This window comes from Branchiostoma floridae, unplaced genomic scaffold (assembly GCF_000003815.2).
Source record: "Branchiostoma floridae strain S238N-H82 unplaced genomic scaffold, Bfl_VNyyK Sc7u5tJ_1558, whole genome shotgun sequence".
In the NCBI taxonomy this organism is placed as follows: Eukaryota; Metazoa; Chordata; class Leptocardii; order Amphioxiformes; family Branchiostomatidae; genus Branchiostoma; species Branchiostoma floridae.
This window is the reverse complement of record NW_023365757.1, coordinates 243,944-265,696: the sequence shown is the minus strand read 5'-3', so window position 1 is coordinate 265,696 and position 21,753 is coordinate 243,944. Positions and strand designations below refer to the sequence as shown.

The 21,753-nt window shown below is 40.7% G+C and overlaps 3 protein-coding genes across 11 annotated transcripts in view; 1 reads left to right on the top strand and 2 right to left on the bottom strand.

Moving 5' to 3' along the window:
• Window positions 1-1,308: 1,308 nt before the first annotated feature.
• Window positions 1,309-21,753, bottom strand: part of LOC118408139 (poly [ADP-ribose] polymerase tankyrase-2-like) — a 20,712-nt gene continuing 267 nt past the window's right edge. The window contains exons 1-5 of one of the 4 annotated variants that reach the window (XM_035808773.1): window positions 5,019-5,206; window positions 3,276-3,452; window positions 2,616-2,790; window positions 2,250-2,357; window positions 1,309-2,052 (exon numbers count right to left, since the gene is read on the bottom strand). In XM_035808773.1, the coding sequence (XP_035664666.1) occupies window positions 1,845-2,052; window positions 2,250-2,357; window positions 2,616-2,790; window positions 3,276-3,452; window positions 5,019-5,109 (759 nt within the window). In that variant the 5' untranslated portion in view covers window positions 5,110-5,206 and the 3' untranslated portion in view covers window positions 1,309-1,844. The other 3 variants (XM_035808774.1, XM_035808776.1, XM_035808775.1) reach the window with 3 other exon arrangements.
• The window catches only part of LOC118408140 (serine/threonine-protein phosphatase 6 regulatory ankyrin repeat subunit A-like), a 20,137-nt gene continuing 3,688 nt past the window's right edge, over window positions 5,305-21,753 (top strand). The window contains exons 1-5 of one of the 3 annotated variants that reach the window (XM_035808779.1): window positions 5,307-5,498; window positions 6,083-6,259; window positions 6,654-6,828; window positions 7,108-7,209; window positions 7,378-8,561. In XM_035808779.1, coding sequence (XP_035664672.1) covers window positions 5,408-5,498; window positions 6,083-6,259; window positions 6,654-6,828; window positions 7,108-7,209; window positions 7,378-7,561 — 729 coding nt within the window. In that variant the 5' untranslated portion in view covers window positions 5,307-5,407 and the 3' untranslated portion in view covers window positions 7,562-8,561. Of the gene's footprint in view, window positions 5,499-6,082; window positions 6,260-6,653; window positions 6,829-7,107; window positions 7,210-7,377; window positions 8,562-21,753 lie in introns of those variants that run through there. The other 2 variants (XM_035808780.1, XM_035808778.1) reach the window with 2 other exon arrangements.
• The window catches only part of LOC118408131 (poly [ADP-ribose] polymerase tankyrase-2-like), a 26,839-nt gene continuing 14,101 nt past the window's right edge, over window positions 9,016-21,753 (bottom strand). The window contains exons 1-6 of one of the 4 annotated variants that reach the window (XR_004830260.1): window positions 13,196-13,372; window positions 12,035-12,211; window positions 11,367-11,550; window positions 10,597-10,810; window positions 10,067-10,165; window positions 9,809-9,829 (exon numbers count right to left, since the gene is read on the bottom strand). Coding sequence is in view for 3 of the 4 variants with exons in the window: in XM_035808754.1 (XP_035664647.1) it covers window positions 15,699-15,921; window positions 16,143-16,268; window positions 16,508-16,682; window positions 17,219-17,395; window positions 17,990-18,086 (798 nt within the window). In the remaining variant the exon portion in view is untranslated. Of the gene's footprint in view, window positions 9,830-10,066; window positions 10,166-10,596; window positions 10,811-11,366; window positions 11,551-12,034; window positions 12,212-13,195; window positions 13,373-15,247; window positions 15,922-16,142; window positions 16,269-16,507; window positions 16,683-17,218; window positions 17,396-17,989; window positions 18,143-21,753 lie in introns of those variants that run through there. The other 3 variants (XM_035808758.1, XM_035808754.1, XM_035808756.1) reach the window with 3 other exon arrangements.

Genomic DNA, 21,753 nt, shown 5'->3' with positions numbered 1-21,753 from the left:
ATAATAAAAAATAAAAAAAAGTCTAATGCGCACTAGTGCATCTTGCGCCTCTACATTAATTCATAAGTAGTTGGGTTCAAATTACCTCATAAATAAAACTATAGTATTTTGAATATAAAAATCTGCAACGGGTCATGATTTAGTTACGGCATTAGTTATTACTAGTCATCACACTACACGGACGAGTCGAGTGAGTTGTACTGTTGAATTTTAACAAAGTACACAATACTACAGAAATCATTCATGCCATGACCAATGTAGGCAACAAATAAGCAAAGAAATAACAGAATATGCGTTAACTAACATAAGTCAAAGTTCTATCGAATATCGATTAGCAACTCTTTTAAATTGTAGCAAACTCACTCGCGATAATGTGGGATCTGTACCACACAAGTTCATCAGGCAGAAGAAAATGAACTAACAACGTATACAACAAGATAGGAGTAGACGAGCACTGACGTTTAGTGCATAACTTGCACAGCGCCTATTTTGGAAATAATTAACAGTCTCAGAATTAAATCGGTGTAAATAGGTGAGAACTGTGTTGTGCAATTACATAAATGTGAGGGTTTGCAAAATCTCGAGAAAAACATAGGATTCAATCACTAGCTACATCAATCGCTATTTCCAAACTACGAGTGGCATACCATGCTGCCTTCCGATTATATATTAGCATGTGTGCAAGTACAAGTTATTTGTTTGTCAACTACCGGACTGGTATGTTTGACACAAAGTAATCTCCAAGCTGATCCTACGGTAGCATTAGATAGCCTTTTAATAGTCGGAAAAATTACACGGGCGCTCTTCTTAAAGGCTTCTTGAAGATCGACCGTGTAATTTGTCCAACTACTACAAACTATATCTGCGCGACTCAACCTCTGCTTGGAGAGTACCAGCAGTCCGCGGAGCCTGGTAGAGGCTACCCAAAGGGCTAAACAGTGTCCAACTACCCTCTCCCCCATTTAGCCATTGGATACTGCCCTCGATACATCTGCTTGGAGAAAACTAGCCCAACATTCTGATAAGAGGGTCTGCATGCTCTTTTCCGTAAGGCGTAGGCAGGCCTGCTATCTACATTTGGACTGCTAGGCCACAGCAAGTAAATTTTATGGATGACATCATATGAAGAATAGTGAGATAAACGTGCTTATGAAAATGGAGTCATTATGTTTTACATTGTATTTTATGTTCTTGGTGTGGCCTCTGGATCTGAACAAATTTTCACCTAACTGGGAAATAAACCCTAACTTTTACGTCATACGTTTTACGTTCATACGAAGGGGATGAAGCATTATATTAAGAGACTTGTTCACTTTTCATTTTGTTGTGTTTATTTACATAGAAATTTACAAAGAATAACAGCAGATAGCTTAACACTTCATTATCTTATTACATTCACAACATTCAGTAGGGAATGGCACTTTTATCAAACAAACACGATCGAGGCAAGGGAGAATATGAAACGTATCTGTGATTATTTCGCGACAGTCAAATTCTCGATCATTGATCTGGATTTATCTCATCTAACAGATACGAAAGAAAATGGGGACGCTGGAAGATTTTCTTTGTTGCATTTTGACTCATCGCAAATCTAACTTCTTTAAACTTTTCTTCTACAAGATAAACCAAATTGAACGAGGAATGAACGGAACCATGTGACATTTCAAACATATGTGAAAAAAGACTTGACACAACATTATCATGTACTGTATATACAAACTTAAGACACAAGTAACTTATCCATACTGACCATAGTAAGAAATATCAAATTGCCACTTATCTTTTTACTACATTTGAAATGGCTGTTGTCGCATCGTGTGCTTAACAGATAAGGATAAGCCGTTTCATGACGTCTTTGGAAATTTAAACCTCTCTTGTTTACATGGACATGTGCTAGGATGTGATTTCATTCTGTCGATGGGGTGTGGCCCTTCTTCAGTGTACGCGTCATGCCCACAGCACTTCTTGTGTCCGACAGACCAGTGTTGTTTCTGACAGTCACGGCTGCAGTAGCGGGTCAGCTTGCACCCGGCACACAGCTTCAGGGTTTTCCTGTAGAAGGTAAACAAAAATCTATTTAGGGACTGTGCAGGGTTCAGAACGTCATTTTGTAGGCTACAAAGAGTTGTAGAAATTCAAATGGAAATGATTCATTTGGTTCAATAATATACCAACATTTGATAAACATTCATATGAGACAAAGTAGAAATACAACATTTTGCTGTGGAACCGTCAGTAGCAAAACCTACCTGTAGCCAGGTTTGCCACACTTAGGGTTGCAGCATCTCAACAGCTTGGTCTTCGCCGCCGCTTGTATCAGCCTCCGACTCTTGTCACAGCCGGTATAGTCTCCCAATCTATAATGGAAGATATGACTCATTTAGGTAACGAGGTCACATGCGTATATACGTTTCTACAGGACACACAGTATAAGTGATACGCGATTTTATGACATCCGGATTGTAGTGGATCGGAGCAGTATAAAACATACACCATACACATACACCATGCACCCTGAAAAAAATATACAAACGAATACAGTTCAGTTTAATATAAAAATGTATCTACATCAAGAAGCAATCGTTCATTAGGTCACAAGAAGGATGTATACTTGCCTCTGGGCTATGTAGCCATCTTTTACATCAGGCCTTGCTCCAAGCTGAATCAGTCGCTTAACGATGTCGACACGATTGTAGACGCAAGCAGTCATGAGTGGAGTGTTCTGGAAGCCGTCCCGTATGTCTACTGTTGCACCATGCTGCACCAGCAAGTCCACTACGTCAATCCTTCCTATGATGGGAGAAACGGGAAATATAAATCAAGCAAACGTTTGTAACAGCTATTTGTATTTTTCACATCATTTCTAAATGCGGTATGCCGCAATAATAAATTACTTCAATTTCTTGTGCGTGTGTATGCTTTTCGGTAGTGTAGCACGACTTGACCTGGCATGTACTATGGACCTCTTCTCTCACATGCTACACGTACTGGCTATCAAGGAGGTTTAACTCCTAATACCCCCTCAAATTAGGCGAAAATCGATCGGACGACGAGTCTGTGAGCTCTAAATTACGAGGAGGCATGACCCTGCTGTCGACAAAGAAATGGCAGAGTTTCCCCCTTCCCGTCAGGGCCACGCCTCCTCCATGCCTCCTAGAGCTCGCAGACTCGTCGTCCGATCGATTTTCGTCTAATGTTAGGGGGGTATAAGCAGTACGTATTTTGCAAATTCGGATGATCCAAGAGGTCACATATACTGTTGTGGATTGTCTTACCTTCGTGTACTGCTACGTGAAGGGGAGCAAATGCAGTCTTGTCTCTCTTCGCTGTAGACGCCCCCTTGCGGAGTAGCAGTTTGATAACGTCGATGTGTCCCTTCATGCAAGCATTGTACAACGCCGTACCAGTGCTGGAGGACTCACAGTCCACGTGGTCGAAGTCGATGTCCGCACCTGCGTATGGCAATAACATGGGTGCATAAGCATTGACATGATTTTACATAAATGATTAGTAAATCATGGCCATGGGGCCGATTTACTTATTCGATGCACCGCCTCGAACACGAGACCCTCGTTTTACGTCCCCGAAAGACGAATCAAAGCATTACCAACATCCTAGTATTCTTCTGAATGGGGCTGAATTAAAATCGAAAGGCTGTGTCTACGTAACGTCTAGTACAAAACATATATAGTCTTGATAGACTTTGCTTCCCAATTTGAGCTCTTTTCAACAACTTTGCGAACTGTTCAGCGTTATAACGTGGGAGACGAATTTTCGCGCTAAACCTTTAAATTAGGCCATCTGACGCTATTTTTTTAATAACAAATTAAACTACAGCAAACTGCTTCTTTGAAACATGACAAAACGTTGTTGTGACTACTAGTATTATATTAGTAACGTGGTACCTTTTTACCACGCACAATTAGAAAAAAGTTGCCGTTGATTTAAAAGACGTTAATGACCTATTACGATTATGCAAGTTGTCTGCAAAGCATGGAACAAAGAACAAAGGTGCGGCTAGTGTACTGTGCGCACTTGTGAGGGGGTCCTTATTTACATATAATTTACATTTCAATACCCATCTACTGCTTCAAAGCTCTTTCTTCAACTCCCGCATAGACTTTTTTTATTTCACGTAAACCGTAAGATAAATGTAGTTTTACAGCAAAAATCTCAACTTTACATAAAAGTCCGGAAAAACATAGTTGGTGTTGATTCAAGCACGTTTATCTATTATCATTATGCAACTTGTCTGCGTACCATAGAACAAAGGCGTCCCAAGTAACTGCGTGGGTCCTTATGTCTAATTTACATGTGAATACTCATCTACTGCTCCAAAGCCCAACTTTTCTACTAATCTCCGAGTGAGCATTTAGGGCTGTACCCAACTTGTGAAAGAGAACAAAACAACACTGATCATATGTTTATGACAGCAACTTGAAACTACAGATTTTTCTGGGGGTGGCGAAGTGGGATACCCAGAAGCCAGAAACTAAAGTGACGCAGTTTCCAAGAACGTTGAACACAGCTTTACCAGCGGCATAAAAAAGACACTTGTATCCAAACGGCCATGGCAGTGGCCAGTTGGTCCGAGGTTGGGCACTTTGAATACTCTAATATAACCTGTTAATTTGCCTGGCCTGATTACGGGACACAGACTCAAAGACGTGTGGGACACATGTGTAAAAAGAACACTAGATCACAGAAACAGGTGACCAGCATTCGAAGCCAAAAGTCCTACAACAATTTACATGCTTGTACACCTTGCTGTATGGTGCGTGCGTGCGTTTTAGAAAAGAATTTCACTATGTGCTTACCTGCTTTCAAAGCCATTTCAACGCAATGAAGTGGGCCAAACTCAACGTCATACAACAGAAATTCATTCACACGGTGATAAGTTTCCGCAAGGGTTTGGTTTCCGTCATTTCGTTAGAAACACCATCTTCAACACTTTGCGCGTGTGTCGTCATAATCATAACGTTAAACGCTTTAGGAAAGAGAATTCAATATGTACTCACCAGCTTTCAGAGCCGCTTTAACGTCTTGAAGTTCTCCATACCTGGCAGCACACAACAGGTCATAGTTTGCATCAATTCCATACAATGCCATTTTGTTGTTACCGCTGTTGTTGACGCCTTCCTAGAACTGCTGTTGTCCACACCTTCCGAGTGAGCAGTCTTGTTAGAAGACCTTTACCAATTTCCCTTATTATAGGCTGGAACTGAAGAACCATGGGAAGATGTTGTCTGGTCACGTGAGTTGTTGTTGTCTTACCATGCCACTAGTCACGTGACAAAAGAATAGATCACGTGACGAGAAAAACTTACGAACTCCCATGATTCTCCACTGATCAGTTCAAGCCCAGACAGCGCGCGCGCAAAGTGTCGATAACAGCGGTCCTGACGAAATGGCGGAAACTTTCAGTGATGCGAATGGATCCCTGTTGTATGCTGCTGAGAACGGCTCAGTCGAGGGCGTTAAAATGGCTTTGAAAGCAGGTAAGCACGTATTGAAACTCTGTTCTAAAGACGTCATGCTTTATTCTCCTACTAAGTTGAGGTTGAGTCGTAGAGGCTGAATAGAAGTGACCGAGATTTCTTACCGCTCCCTCTACTACCCTCAACCCTACCTCTGCTTGGAGAATAGTATACTTGCGTCAGACAACAAGATGTCGTAAATCCTTGAAGAACAAATTCCGGTCGTCTGTTTACGTCAGAAGTTGAACACGGCTTTTCTTTCATTTTGTATCCTTGTGCGCATCCTTTAGGAAGTGTTTCCACCAAAGCCACATTCGAGGTTCCCTTTGGGGAATTCCCTTTCGAGGTCTGTTTGGTTTTTAGTTGGTAGAAACTGTTACAGGTCGAACCAACTCGCCCTAACAATCTAGGTACCAAATCGCGACTGGAACTACTAGTTGTCACTCATCACAGATCTACCGCGGGCGGCACACTAGTTTACATATGGATATACCTATGTTGCGAGGTTGCAAATTTGTGATTTAATATGTGCTGTTTTCAACTATTACACTTGCAATGTACCTGTAAAATCATATCAACACTTGAGCACTATTCACCAAACGCAGGTGCACACATTGACTTCGACCATGTGTACAGTCAGTCCGTAAGCAGTGGTACGGCATTGTACAATGCTTCCATGTTGGGACACGTTGACGTAGTGAAACTGCTGCTCCGCAAGGGGGCGTCTGTGGCGAAGAGAATCAAGTCTTCATTTACCCCCCTTCATGCAGCAGCATATGAAGGTAGGTCAATCCATAATAAATGTTGTTTGATCAGTAGAAGCTGTGAACTAGGAATAGATATACGACTTTGGTGTTAAATGATTTTCACACCTATTGCATCATGGCCATTCAAATTTGCAATAAACTAGTATGTAACACATGTAGTATGAAAGAAATGTAGTTAATACATGTACATGTGTAGTATGAAAGAAATGTAGTTAATACACGTAGTATGAAATAGCAGAGGTTTTGTGAACAAAGTGGCCTAGAGGCTCGACCAAGCATGCGCTAGACGTGCTAGACGGGAATCATACTGAATAGCGAACATGAAAAGGAAATTGCAATACTTGTAATTTGTGTGTGCAATGCTGGTAATCTGTGCATGCAATACTATTAACTATTAAATCCAACCCAGGACTGACAGAAGTGGTGGACTTGCTGGTGCAGCATGGTGCAACAGTAGACGTACGAGACGGCTTCCAGAACACTCCACTCATGGCTGCTTGTGGCCACAACTATGTCGACACGGTTCGACGACTGCTTGAGCTTGGAGCAAGGCCTTATCTAACACACGGTTACTTAGACGAGAGGCAAGTGTCACATCACATTGGTGACCATAGAATCAATGAACCTTTGTTTCTTTCTGTTGCATAAACAAACTTATAGTGCTGGGTTAAATGTGCGTTTGTGTTGGTTTGTAACGTTATGTTTCTTCAGCGTGCTTGTGTCACGTCTTCCGATCCATATACAGGAAACATGATGTCGCGACCTATCACTTGAAACTAATAGTAGTTTAACTTAAGACCTTGCGTCCTGTAGTAAAGAAATCTCGTGGCCTGTTTCCCTAAATAAGTCGTATATTCCACTAGGGCCCTGGAATCGTCTCGCCCGAGTTTGAAGCTGATAGAGGAGGTAAAGAAGACCAAGCTGCTGAGATGCTGCAACCCTAAATGTGGGAAACCAGGCTACAGGTAGGTTTAGATAAGGATGATCATCTGTCAAATGTTCATCAAATGTCGATATGTTGAAATTATTTCCATCTTTCTACAAATCTTTGTAGCCTACAACATGACATTGGAAAACTTTCTCAACACTGTACAGTCCGCAGTACAACAGTTTGCCTGTTACATCTTCTACAGGAAAACCCTGAAGCTGTGCGGCCGGTGCAAGCTGACCCGCTACTGCAGCCGTGACTGTCAGATACAACACTGGTCTGTCGGACACAAGAAGTGCTGTGGACATGACGTGTACTCTGACGACCCCGCCTTCAAACTTTACAAGTCTATGGCAGAGACAATGATGGCATGTGCACATGCAAAATAAACGTGACTTTTACGACTTTTAATTTTAATACTCCATATACGAAGAACTATTGAGCGCACCGTACCACAACGGCCATATCAAATGTAGTAAAAATGGGGTATGTTGGCAAATCTTAGTTTCTACTATGGACATTGCGTTTCTGTATTCTAGCGTTGTGTCAAGTGTTGTTTTTTCACGTACGTATTCTGTTATACGGTTTTATTAAGAATCGTTTAATCGAGTTTATCTTGCAAGCATGTAAATAATGTAAAGTGTGCATGGGGGGTGGGGATGTAAGCAAAGAAAATTTTGCATTGACCACTTTGTTAGATTCAATGAGAATGAGGCTGTCGCAATATATTTGTCACAGTGACATTTTGTATCCCAAAACAAAAGTCTTACGTAAGTAAATTTGTTTATTTGAATTCATCACACAGTGATTGGGAGGGCAAAACAGGTTCGAACAACCTTTACAAGTTGCCCTCCCTCACATAAAAATGACACTAGTACATACAAATCAATAACATACAAGCAACAACATCAATACATACAATACAGGTCATAATACAGGTCATATATATATATATGGAAAACATAATCTGGGTAGCACTACTTATAAAACTATTGCCTAGCGCGACCTCAAAGCCACACATGAGCCACACCCACAAGAAGTGGACCAAGTGCAAGGTTGGTCAAGACTGTATTGTAAACTGAGTCTGTCATAGGCAGACTTTACCAACTTGTGCTTGAATGCTAACGCATCAGACTGATTGGCTGCTAGCTGTCCGATACAACGGAGGCCAGGAGCCAACAAGTTCCAGATTGTTACCAGTCTAGGAATGTAGGAGTGATGGAACGCTGAGGTCTTAGATCTAATATGAGTAAACATGAAGGATCTAATACTTCTAGTCGGCCTAGTCTAAATAAGACATTAATGAGTGCTGGGTGCTGTGATGGGAATGATACGAAGTGTGTAACCTCTGGCTATTATTCCAGGTGAATAAAACAACAATTGACAGAATGTTTCCTCCGATTGTTGTGTAATTTCAAATGAACAGCATGACCAAAACACGTACGAGATATCAAAACCGGAAGTTCCACTGCAGTACCATAGCCGCTAGGACATCCATTATCGAACTTGACATCGGTTTCCCGACGTCGACCTTATCCACCTTCCAAAAAAAGCATAATGTTTCACTCACAGCTTCCTTCCTGAGTTACAAGGGCAACAGACACTCAAACAAACAGAATACGTAACGTACAACGAATACATAACCATCTTGGCGAGGAATAGAAAATAACCCCCATTTCTCTCCCAGAATTAAAGCCAATCCCATCATCGATTAGAATCAAGGTCTTGTACTAGTATCACCACTTGCCATTCACAACTTCTCGTGTTATGCTTCACACAAACAAAGAAACAAATGGCACCGAAACTATACTAGTATCAACCTTCTTGTGAACTGAACACATTTCAGCTAACTGGGAAATAACATAAACGTCCAACAAAACATAAAATATCTACAATTTTGTTCACGTCGGGAAGGGGAGGAAGTAGTATAGTTAACTTGAGACTTGTTAACTTTTCATTTTGTAGTGTTTATTTACAAAGAATGACAACAGAGATTAGCACTTCCTTACCTCTTTACATTCATATCACAACGCTTAACACATCGTTCAGTAGAATGTTACTTTTATCAACGATTGTGTGGAATATGAACGTATCCGTGATAATTCTATTACGACGGTCTAATTCTCATTGAACAAATAGAAACTTTTGCATCGGTCACATTTCGTATCTGTTACATTCTGACTCCACATTTAACTTGTTTGTAATTCCCTTCGATGAGTTTAAAAATCCAACGGGGTATTGGTGAAAGCCAACCTTTTAACAGAATGCGTGTGTCAAAAAAACAAACTAACAAATTAAGAGGTGGCACATATACATACAAAACACAAGTAACTTATCCACAGTAAGAAATTCAGATGTACCAAATTGTCACTTATTACATTTTCACTAGATTTGATATGGCTGTTGCCGCATGTGTGCTTGACAGTTCTTCGTGTAGGATAAAAACGTTTCATGTCGGTATTGGGAATTTATAAATGCCTTGTTTACATCCACATGTGCTAGGATGTGATTGCATTCTGACATAGGGATCTGGTCCTTCGTCTGTGTACACGTCATGTCCACAGCACTTCTTGTGTCCGACAGACCAGTGTTGTATCTGACAGTCACGGCTTCAGTAGCGGGTCAGCTTGCACCGGCCACACAGCTTCAGGGTTTTCCTGCAGAAGATGGAACAGATCAACAGGTAAACAATCTATTTGGGGATTGTGCAAGGTTCAGAAAGGGTTTTTTTTTTCTTCAAATTGTCATTTTGTAACTCTATAAAGACTTGTAGAAATTCAGATGGAAATAATCAGTACCAAAGTACCAACATCATGATGAACATAGGACGGACTATGGTAATCTTTTCAGACAAAGTAAAAATAGAACATTTTAGCTGTTGTAGCAAAACCTACCTGTAGCCTGGTTTTCCACACCTGGGGTTGCAGCATCTCAACAGTTTGGTCAACCTCGCCTCTTCTACCAGCTTCAAACAATTGCCACGGTCTGCCAATCTAAAAGAAGATATGACTTAGTTAGGGAAGTGTACATGTGTATATATTTTCACACTATTCACTAATGATTTACCATTGTCAGTTTCAAATAGCATAACTGAAATGTATGCATATGATACAACTTATGTATAGAGCTGCTAGGTCCATAGCTGAGACTGCTGCTGTTTTGCAGCCTGATCTAAATAAGATTTTAGAATGGGTAAAAAACAACAGACTTATGATCATGTTTTTATAGGACGCTAAGTCTAAATAGAACTGACACACCGTACAAGAAAAATGACAAAATAGAAAACCCGACAAAAATGAGTAAAACGTTTTAAAAAACAGCCGGAGCCTAACCTCTGCTTGGAGAGTACAATTCCATGACATCAGGATTTTTGTACTAGGGGATCGACCAGTATAATACATACACCATATGCATACACACTCACCTTCTCTCACACGCATGCTGAAAGAAGACGACCGCCAGTCCTAGCCTCCTTCACCGGCGTTTCTAGGGCCATGTCGATTTTTATCCGGGAATACGACGGGAAAGGAAAATATACCGGTACAAGCCCCCCGATATATATTCCTCTCCCGGCATTTTTCCTTTCCCGTCGTATTCCCAGATAAAAATCGACGTCCACTCCTCCTTTCGCCATGGCGCTAGAGACGCCAGTGAAGAGCAGTTAGCACTAATACAAATCTACATAGGCGATAATGTAAAGGTTAGCAAGTTCAGAGTGTCATAATCTCATCCGTGAACATTCCAGGTCATAAGAACTCACCCCACACAGCAGCCCGCTATCCATTAGTGTCCAAAAGTCTAATATCTAAACTTTCTGACCGGTGCAACTATTCCAGCGGTCAAACCTTGCCGCCATCTTGCTAATCATGACGTCATTTTTGGGACTCAGCACTTGAAATTAGGGGTCAGCACAGGCCGAAAAGATGGACCAAAACCTAGTTTTTTGGCCGAATCTGAACATCTGCAACCTACACTGTCTCACCAATATGAAATGTACTTACATTTTCCTGCTATAAGTCGAAAATAGGCTAAAATACTGTATGGACTCGTTTTGGGCCTTCTGCGCCTGCGTCAATTAGGGTCATTGCCCTGAAGGAGGCTACACCAATCCGGCTTTATACCAAGTTTTTTCTACATAAAGAAACAATAGTTAATTCATTCTATGGTATGGGTATGGAAGGATGCATCACTTACCTCTTGGCTATGTGAGACATATAATCGACTTCTAAATCAGGCCTTGCCCCAAGTTCAATCAGTCTCTTAACTGTGTCGACATGATTGAAGATGTATGCAGTCATGAGCGGAGTGTGCTGGAAGCAGTCCTTTATGTCTAACGTTGCACCATGCTGCACCAGCAAGTCCACTGCCTCTGTCTGCCCTAGGGGTAAAACACGGGAAATACATATCAAGAAAACGTTGTAAACATGTTATTTTTCACCTCCCTGTCATACGTTGCGAATATACGACGTTATCGTTACGTGCTCGTACAGTTTCCGTTTTAGTCCAGCTCTGTATTGTAGCACGTAACTCATAAATCTCTTTGCTCATATGCCATCTTTTTCGTACTATGTGTACGAAAAAAGGATGCGTCTCGAACTTAGTTGTTCCAAGGAGGTTAAATTTTTTTTAACCTCCTTGGTTGTTCTGAGTACATATTGCAAATTTGGATAGTCATCATCAAAGAGGGGTAAATATTGAAATGCACAACCGAGAACATGAAAAGTCGTATCTAGTTTTAGTTCGTAGTTTCCATTGCTATCCATCCAATGAGGTTACGGAGTTGGATAGATAGCAATGGAAACTACGAACTAGAATACAGAGTATGATACAGACTGACATGTATTTATTATAGATCTCCCTACCTTCGTGCGCTGCTATGAGAAGGGGAGCATATGAAAGCTTGTTTCTCTTCACCAAAGACGCCCCCTTGTGGAGCAGTAATTTGATCACGTCGATGTGTCCCTTCATGGAAGCATTGTACAACGCCGTGCCAGTGCTGGAGACATTGCAGTCCACATGTTCGAAGTCGATGTCTGCACCTGCGTTTGGTGAATACATGAGCGTTGATATTTTACAAGTCAAATTGTTAAGGAAAGCAATCATATCTCAAATCATGTAGATGTTTCCCGGTACGCGGTGAGTAATTCGGAACTTTTCATGAGCACAAACAGACTTCAAGACGACAAGAGCACAGTACTGAGGTGGCGATTGAACATGGCTTGTCCAGCATTTGATTCTATCTAATGTTACCGGAGAATGAGACTAAAGACAAAACTGCATTTTTGTTTTGTATATCTTTATATTCATTTTTGTCCTTTGATCTGGTCCAACACTCCAAGTGGCTGAAATAGCGGCAACCGTGTTATAATTTCAGAACATTTTTCACGTAAATGGTAATTTAGCAGATACTGAGATACGTTAATAACCTAGCCTCATTATGCAAATTGTCTGCATAGCATGGAACAAAGAACAAAGGCGCCCCCTAGAGTACCGACGCATTTGTGTGGGGTCCTCATTTCTGCATTTGAATACTCATCTACTGATCCAAAGCACGATTTTTCAATTCAAGTCTGAGAGAATGTACTACATTTCTCTTGTAACCAGCTGCAAACGCTAGGAGAAAACTATACATGTTCCGGTGCATTGGTCGGTGTGGTGGGATACCCAGAGACACAAGAACTTTGAAGAAGCTAGGTAAATTGAAGCGTATCAAGGAGGTTAAAGCGTATATAACAATATAAAGCTGGAGCGGATGTTGTCCATACACCTAACTGATGCGGTTACGAGGACATTGTGTGCGTGGCTACGCTTTAGAATCGCTTTCTTCAGCTTCAGTACAGTATCATTGAAACTTTGAACTCAAGCTGAAGAAACCGCGGTGGACGAATGAGCTGCCCCAAAGGTCACGTCGGGGGCAGGCGCAAAAGAAAACAACAACAACTAGAACCAGATGGCGACCGGGTGGTTTCTGTAATAGAGCTTTGTTGTCTCAGACCCTCCAATTTCAACATATATATACTCACCAGCTTTCAACGCAGATTCAACGTCTCCAAGTCTCCCATACCTGGCAGCACACAACAGGTCATAGTTTGCATTAGTCACCGCCATTATGTTAGAACCGCTATATAGCTAGAGCTGCTGCTGTTGTCCACACCTTGCTCGTGTGCTGTCTGAGTTTGAAATGAGGACTGAAGGACCATGGGAGGAAGTTGTCTGGTCACGTGAGCTATTGTGTTGTCACGTGAGCTGTTGTCAGGTACTAGTGGCGTAAACTATCGTCACATTAGGTAGATTGGGAACGTGATTCTTTAACCTCCTTGAGGAAAGGAATACATGTATTAATAATTGATTAGCTGATTTTCTATTTGTTATTATTTTTTTTTTTGTATCTATAGTTTCGTATACATCACGGTCTTGCTTTTAGTGATTGATACACAAATATGCGAAGACATTACTATTCATACTTCTTTGCGCTTTGGTGCCAGCTTTCCCCCCTTACAAAGTTAACCCCTTGGACTAAGGCTTGTTCACCTTTCTTTTCAGTCTTTTTTTTCCACCTGAAATAAACACTTCATCTGCTTTTTACATTCAAAATGATGTTGCTTTATTAGACGGAACGCGATGAACCGTGACTATATTCTATGTCAGTCTAGCATCATTGATCTAACAAAAGGTAGGAAAGCAAATGTGATCACTGCAAATGTTGTGGGAGGGCCCCAAAGGGGTGGTACCGACAACGCTCTACGCTAAATTCGGGAGGGCCGGCTACGTAATACGCTTAATTAGGGACACTCTATTACGCTCTACGCTAAATTACGAAATTTCATAATGCATCATGGAAATATTTATTGTCTTTTGGCTGAACTCCGCCGACGGCAGAACTTGTGAAGATGGGATCTAAACAAAACTGATAATTCCATCAATAAGATTAAAACTTAACTTCTAAAGACGTCTTGCTGGCCAAAGGCGGCGACAGCAAATTTCTCATGTGACGTAATTTTCAGCACTTGTAGCACCGAAAGCGGAGGCGCGACAATCCTAGGGCGTCCAGGGGCATGCTCCCCCGGGAATATTGTGAAATCTTGACCCTCTGAAACGCCATTTTATGCATTTTGAAGGGCAAATTTTGCTCACAGACTAAGCTAAGTTAAATAGCATCCAATTAAAAATTCACATGGTTTTAGCTTTAAGCTATTGAGGGCAACGCCCCCACGTGACATCATTTTCAGATTTCGAGTGCCGAAAGCACGAACAGTCGAACTGTCGCATGGTAGGTACGGGAAAATTTGGAAATTTTTACTCTGTGAGGGCATTGCTGATTTTCGCGTGTACCTCTTGCGCTTGGCTGCAATCTTATTATGGACCTTTATTTATATATCACGGAACAATATTTCTGCAGTAGGTAGATCATCACAGTTTAATACAATGCCTATCATTTATACCGAATCTCTCTCCCTCTCTTTCACCTGCCAGGCTAGCGTTACATCACTCTTCAAACAGAGGTTACATTCCCGGGAGATAGCAAACTTTTTCTGACTTGCAAAAGAGAGGCAAGTCAAAGAAGGTGACGATCTCCCCATACAACCACTCGGAGAGAATGTGATATAGACTATTCCAAAGGATAGGCATAATATGGTGGCGGTGGGGGGTGTTTACCTTGACCAAGAGGGTTAATACTAGTACAAGGTTAGTGTAGTTTCGGTTCCGTTTGTTTGTCCGTCTGCCTGTCTGTGTTTAGCAAACCTCGATTAAAGCTCTGGATGGTAAGTGGTAGCTATACCTTGATGAAGGATGGTTGACTTTCATTCTAGAAGAGAAATGGTAGTTATTTTGGATATAGTGTTTGTTCTTTATGTGCCATTCTATCATCTTTGTGTGTGGTCATCTATAGAATGTTTTCGGTGCTGTTTGTTTGCGTGGCTGTTACCGGCGTAACTCAAGCTGTGAATTGTTTCTTGGTAGGTGGTTAGGGTCGGATAATGGGCGCCCTAGCGGTTTTCTATGGTACCGCTGGGGAACCGGTTTTGATATCTCGTGTTCTGATCATGCTATTCATTTGAACTTGCACAAAGATCTCCGTTCACTTATTGTTGTTTTTATTCACCCGAAATGATAGTTCATACTTACACATTTCATTACATTCACATCACAACAGTTCAGTAATACCTTACTTTTAATAGACAAAAGACGATTGAGTAGGGATATGAAATGTCGCTGTGACAATTATCACATTTTCACTGATCTAACAAAGGACACGAAAGGAAATGTGGTCACTGCAAAATTTCTTTTATAACATCCCGACCCCCCATACACACTTTACATCGTTTACTTGCTTCTACAAGGTTCTAACAGATTAAACGAGGTCCTAATAAAACCGTATTACCTTTTTAACAGAATACGTGCATGAAAAACAAAAATTGACGCGCTATTTTATATGAACAAGGACACAAACGCCATGTCCATAGTAGAAACTAAGATTGGCAAAATTACTACATTGATATCAATGGTTGTTGCGGTATGGTGTGCTCATAAGTTCTTCGTAAATGCCGCAATAAGCCGTTCCATAATATCATATGTGTGACATATGCATGTACTATGAGATTGGACTTTTTGGAAGGGGTCTGTTCCCTCGTCAGAGCACACGTCATGCCCACAGCACTTCTTGTGTCCCACAGTCCAGTGTTGTATCTGGCAGTCACGGCTGCAGTAGCGGGTCAGCTTGCACCCGGCACACAGCTTCAGGGTTTTCCTGTAGAAAATGAAACAGGTAAACAAACTATTGGATTGCAGTGGACAATGTGATATTCAGGAACCTGCAAGGTCATTGTGCTGTCAACAAAGACGTGTAGAAAATCAGGTGGAGATTTCTAGGGGTCAATACAAACATTTGAAAATTGGACAGATGGCAGTATGGGGGTATAGGGTAAGTTTTGTTTCAGACATGTAGTAAAATAGAACGTGGTAACCTACCTTTTGCCTGGTTTGCCACACTTTGGGTTGCAGCATCTCAACAGTTTGGTCTTCCTCGCCTCTTCTATCAGCTTCAGACTCTCGCTACAGTCGTACTTTCCCCACCTAGGATCTTCTGTCGTTAACCTAGTAGAAGATTTGACTCAGTTAGGAAACTAGGCCACGAGATATCAACATATACGTTCTTTATAGGACGCATGGTCTGCAAAGTTTCATACAATTATACACGATTTATGGCGCCAGGGTCTTCTACAAGGATCACAACAGTATAAAACATACACACAAGAACACAAGCCGACTCGTTAGTTGATTCTATATTATATTATTAGTGTTCTTAAGTAATGGAAAGATGTAACAACACTTGCCTCTGGGCTATGTAACCGTCTGTTAAATCAGGTCTTGCTCCAAGCTCAAGCAGTCGCCGAACTGTGTCGACATGGTTGTAGACACACGCAGTCATGAGTGGAGTGTTCCGAGAGTCGTCCCGTATGTCTACTGTTGCACCATGCTGCACCAGCAAGTCCACCGCTTCTGTCTCTCCTAGGTAGGATTGAGACACAGTAAATACATATCAAATAAAGGTTGCAAACTTGATAAATGCACAAGCTATTTGTCACGTCCTTAATATACGATGCGAAAAAGTGAATTTTTGAAGTCTCTTTTTCTACACTTTTCAGTCCAACTCGTACGTACGTGTATTGTAGCGCGTTTAGCAAATGCTTGACCTCTTCGCTCTCATGGATTTCTTTCATATAGCATGTACTTACAAGATGAAACATCCTTCTATTGTATACAGGGGTTTGACAATATCATCATATGAATCAGAATCAAAATGATTCATTTGTAAAACATTGCAGCCCAAAGACTGAATTGTGTAATATATTACAAGATATCATCCTTTACTACCAATAGATCACAACTAAAACGGTTGATGTATGTCACAAAATCATGAAAGAATAGGATATGTCTACTAGAAGAATCAAGTACATCACCGCGAGAATAACACGAGTCGTTTCTACTTCTTGCTTAAGGCTTTCGATTGGATAATGGTCTGCCAAACAGGCGAATTGACCTACCTTCGTGCGCTGCTGTGTGAAGGGGGGCATATGAAGCCCTGGTTCTGGTCACCAAAGACGCCCCCTTGCGGAGCAGTAGTTTTACTACGTCTATATGTCCCATGACGCAAGCAACGTGCAACGCTGTTCCAGTGCTGGAGATCTCACAGTCTACATGATCGTATTCAATGTCTGCACCTGTGTTGATATGATTGTTCAAATGGTTGAAAAGACCGATCACACGTAAATGCTTGTTTGAAACACGTCAAAATGTTTTGCGACTTTGTTATTCGACTAGTATTGTAGTCGTAACAGTTTTTACCACGTAAAACGCGAGATTCAGTTTTATACCGATTTACTGCGAAAAAAATCAACATCAGGCACACATCAGACAAAAATGGCGTTTATTTAAACACGTTAATGACCTATTGTCATTATGCAAGTTGTCTGTATATCATGGAACAACGAATAAAGGCGCGGCTAGTGTACTGTACACATTTCTGTACATGTGGGGGTCCTTATTTCTAATTTACATTTCAATACTCATCTACTACATCAATTCAATTCCAAGAGAGCATTTACTCGTACTGCATTTCAACGATGGAGACTCCAATACTTATAAATGTACAATACAGAATACAGCAAATGCTTAAATAGAATTTTAACACCATGAAACGGGCCAATCTCAGAAGTTTTCGCCATTTCCTTAGAAACGCCGTTTTCAACACGTCGCCTTGCGCGTGTGCTGTCATTATAACTTTGTTTAGAAAAGAAAATTCAATATGTACTCACCAGCTTTCAAAGCCGCTTCAATGCCTAGAAGTGATCCAAACGTGGCAGCATACAAAAGTTCATAGTTTGCATTATAGTTTGCATCAGTTGCAGACATGTTTACGCCTTCGTACAGCTAGAGCTGCTGTTGTCCACACCTTGCTTGTGTGCTGTCTGAGTTTAGAATGAACAAGGACGTTATATCAGGACTGAAGAACCATGGGAGGAAGTTGTCTGGTCACGTGAGCTATTGTGTTGTCACGTGAGCTATTGTCACGTGACTAGTGGCGTAAGCTATTGTCACATAGGTAGATTGAAAACATAAAGGTTTAGACAAGGAATGCATGTATTAATAATTGATTTTCTATTTGTTAATTTTTTAGAACCATATTTTCGTATACATGCCTTGCTTTTAGTGATCGATACACAAATATGCGAAGACATTACTATCGTGCATACTTCCACCCTTGCACCCCCCCCCCCCCGGACTATTTGTTAGTACTAAGACCAGTTCACCTTTCTTTGTATTCTTTTTTTTTTCATTTGAAATAAACTCTTCATAAGTTTTTCAAGTGCTCATCAAACATTATATCAGAACCACTAGTCAAATTTTTAAATCTGTTCCTATCCGCTGGGTACTTTCCCCACGAATGGTGCACCATCCACATTGTACCATTAACTTGTTACACAAAGGTGGTACAAAAGACGACCCTAATAATTACAGGGGAATCTCAGTGACGAGTTGTCTAGCTAAACTACTATTCACTTCTATTCTAAACACACGCCTTACAGAGTTCTTAGACGAGTACAAGCTAATCTCACCCAACCAGGCCGGTTTTAGGAAACATTTTGGAACAAGAGACAACCTTTTTTTGTCATGGATACCCTAATTAGTAAATGTACATCCGAAAACAAACGACTATATTCGTGTTTTATAGATTTTAGAAAGGCGTTTGACTCGGTTTGGCGAGAAGGAATCCGCTTCAAATTACTCAACTCGGGAATAGGAGGGAACTTTTACAATCTTATTAAATGCATGTATGAAAAACCCAGTACATGCGTCAAAACGTCATCTGGCCTAACACCACAGTTTGTTACCAATAAGGGTGTCAGGCAGGGGTACAACCTTAGCCCTACCCTTTTTAATCTATTCATCAACGACCTAGTTCACGAGTTAGATGATACCGAATGTTCTCCACCCGCACTCAATAATTTATTGGTGTCATGTTTACTATATGCAACCAATTCTGCAAAAACATTCTTGGAGTCTCTAGAAATAGTGGTAATTTAGCATGTAGGTCCGAATTAGGCAGATTTCCACTAGACGTAGATATTTCCGCTCGACTTTTAAAATGTTGGTTATGTTTAACACAACTGGATTTTACTACGCATCCATTACAAGTAAACGCACTCTTGGAACAGCACAACTCCGTTGTAAACGGCCGGAGAAGATCATTGTTGCAGCGTGTTAAAGAAATACTTGATTATAGTAAGGACGTTATATATAACGTCCTTGATTATAGTGGATATTCTTATCTCTGGTACTCTGACAACTCACTCTGTGACCCTGTATATGTATGTAATCTGATAAGGAACAGAATTACTAATATGTATATCCAGACGTCTCTACATAATATAAGTATAAGTAACGGTAAGTTGAGGTTCTACAAAATTTGTAAATCTGTCTACTAGAGAGAAGTACTTAGAACTAGTTGATTTCGAGCTGCGCTCCGCAATAAGCAAAGTCAGAATAAGCGCTCATGATCATCCTCTTGGAGTAGAAAGAGGTAGATGTGAGAGATTACCAGTGTGTGAAAGAATTTGTAAATGTTGTACATCTAAAGCAGTGGGAGTCTAGACGAAGCACATTTTATTTCCAAATGTTCATTCAACCAAATCGAAAGAATCGCTCTGTTTACAGAAGCCACAAAGACTTATCCCAACTTCTCCACGTTGACAGACGAACAGAAAGCCACTTTTCTCATGAAATCACAAATTTTAGAAAATCGCAGAACTCACAAATTTTAGAAAAGGTGGGGCTTTTCGTCTCCCTCTGCTTCCAAAAAAAAAACAATCAAACCCAATCTGTTTAGAAATAGCCAACACTAGCATTAGATTAGAATATTGTTCATAACTGTTCATTGTCACTTGTACTATTATCTACTATGTTTATACCATGTACTTGCAATTAGCCCTCGGGCACGAACTTGCAAATAAACGTTATTATTATATCCTATGTCAGTCTAGCATCATTGATCTAACAAAAGGCAGGAAAGCAGGGAAATCATCACCTGCATTTGTAGATTACATGAGTGTACAGACGTTCATATGATTTGTCAAAATAGTAGGGGAATTAGGAACCACATCTTAAACCACATCGATGTTTCCTACTATAACCACTACCTTATGCTCAGTATGTCGGAAAAGCGGTATGGGCCATGTAACGTTAGCTACAAGCTGAAATGAATAAGCATGATTTTACATAAATGATTACGTAAATCATGGCCATGGGGATGATTTACTTACTCGATGCACCACCTCGAACACGGGACACCCGTTTTACATCCCTTCCGAAAGACGAATCGTAGCATTACCGATATCATAATATTCTTCTGAATGGGGCTGAATTAGAATCGAAAGGCTGTTCCTATGTACCGTCTACTAAAAAACATATATAGTCTTGATAGACTTCCCAATTTGAGACTCTTTTAACAACTTTGCGAACTGTTCAGCGTTATAACGTGGGAGACGAATTTTCGCGTTAAACCTGTAAATTAGGCCAACTAACAACAACAAAATTAAACAGCAAAATGCTTCTTTGAAACATGACAAAACGTTGTTGTGACTACTAGTATTATTATTATTATTATTTTTTAGATATTAGGCACAGTCAGAAAAAAAGTTGCCGTTGATTTAAAAGACATTAATGACCTATTACGATTATGCAAGTTGTCTACATAGCATGGAACAAAGAACAAAGGCGCACTTGTGAGGGAACCCCTATTTACATTTTAATACCAATCTACTGCTCCAAAGCTCTTTCTTCAACTCTGAGAGAACATTTACTACATTTCCACTGTATCCAGCACTAGCACTATCCAGGGTGAGCATGTCACAAGTTGTATAGCGACTTTGCGAATAGACTTTTTTCTTTCACGTAAAGCGTAAGATCCATGTAGTTTTACAGCAAAAAATTTAACTTTACATAAAAAATCTGGACAGAACACATAGTTGGTGTTGATTCAAACACGTTAATCTATTATCATTATGCAACTTGTCTGCATACCATAGAACAAAGGCGTCCCAAGTAACTGCGTGGGTCCTTATGTCTAATTTACATGTGAATACTCATCTACTGCTCCAAAGCCCAAGTTTTCTACTAATCTCCGAGTGAGCATTTAGGGAATTTCTGCTGCACCCAGCACTTGTGAAAGAGAACTCAGACTCAAATACATGAGGGACACATTTGTAAACAAAAGACTAGATCACAGAAACAGGTGACCAGCGTTCGAAATCTACAACAAAAGTCCTACAACAATTAACCCGCTTGTACACCGTGGTGTATGGTGCGTGCATGCGTTTTAGAAAAGAATTTCACTATGTGCTTACCTTCTTTCAAAGTCATTCTAACGCATTGAAGTGGGCCAAACTCAACGTCATACACAGAAATTCATTCGCACGATGATAAGTTTCCGCAAGGGTTTGGTTTCCGTCATTTCGTTAGAAACACCATCTTCAACACTTTGCGCGTGTGTTGTCATAATCATAGCGTAAACGCTTAGGAA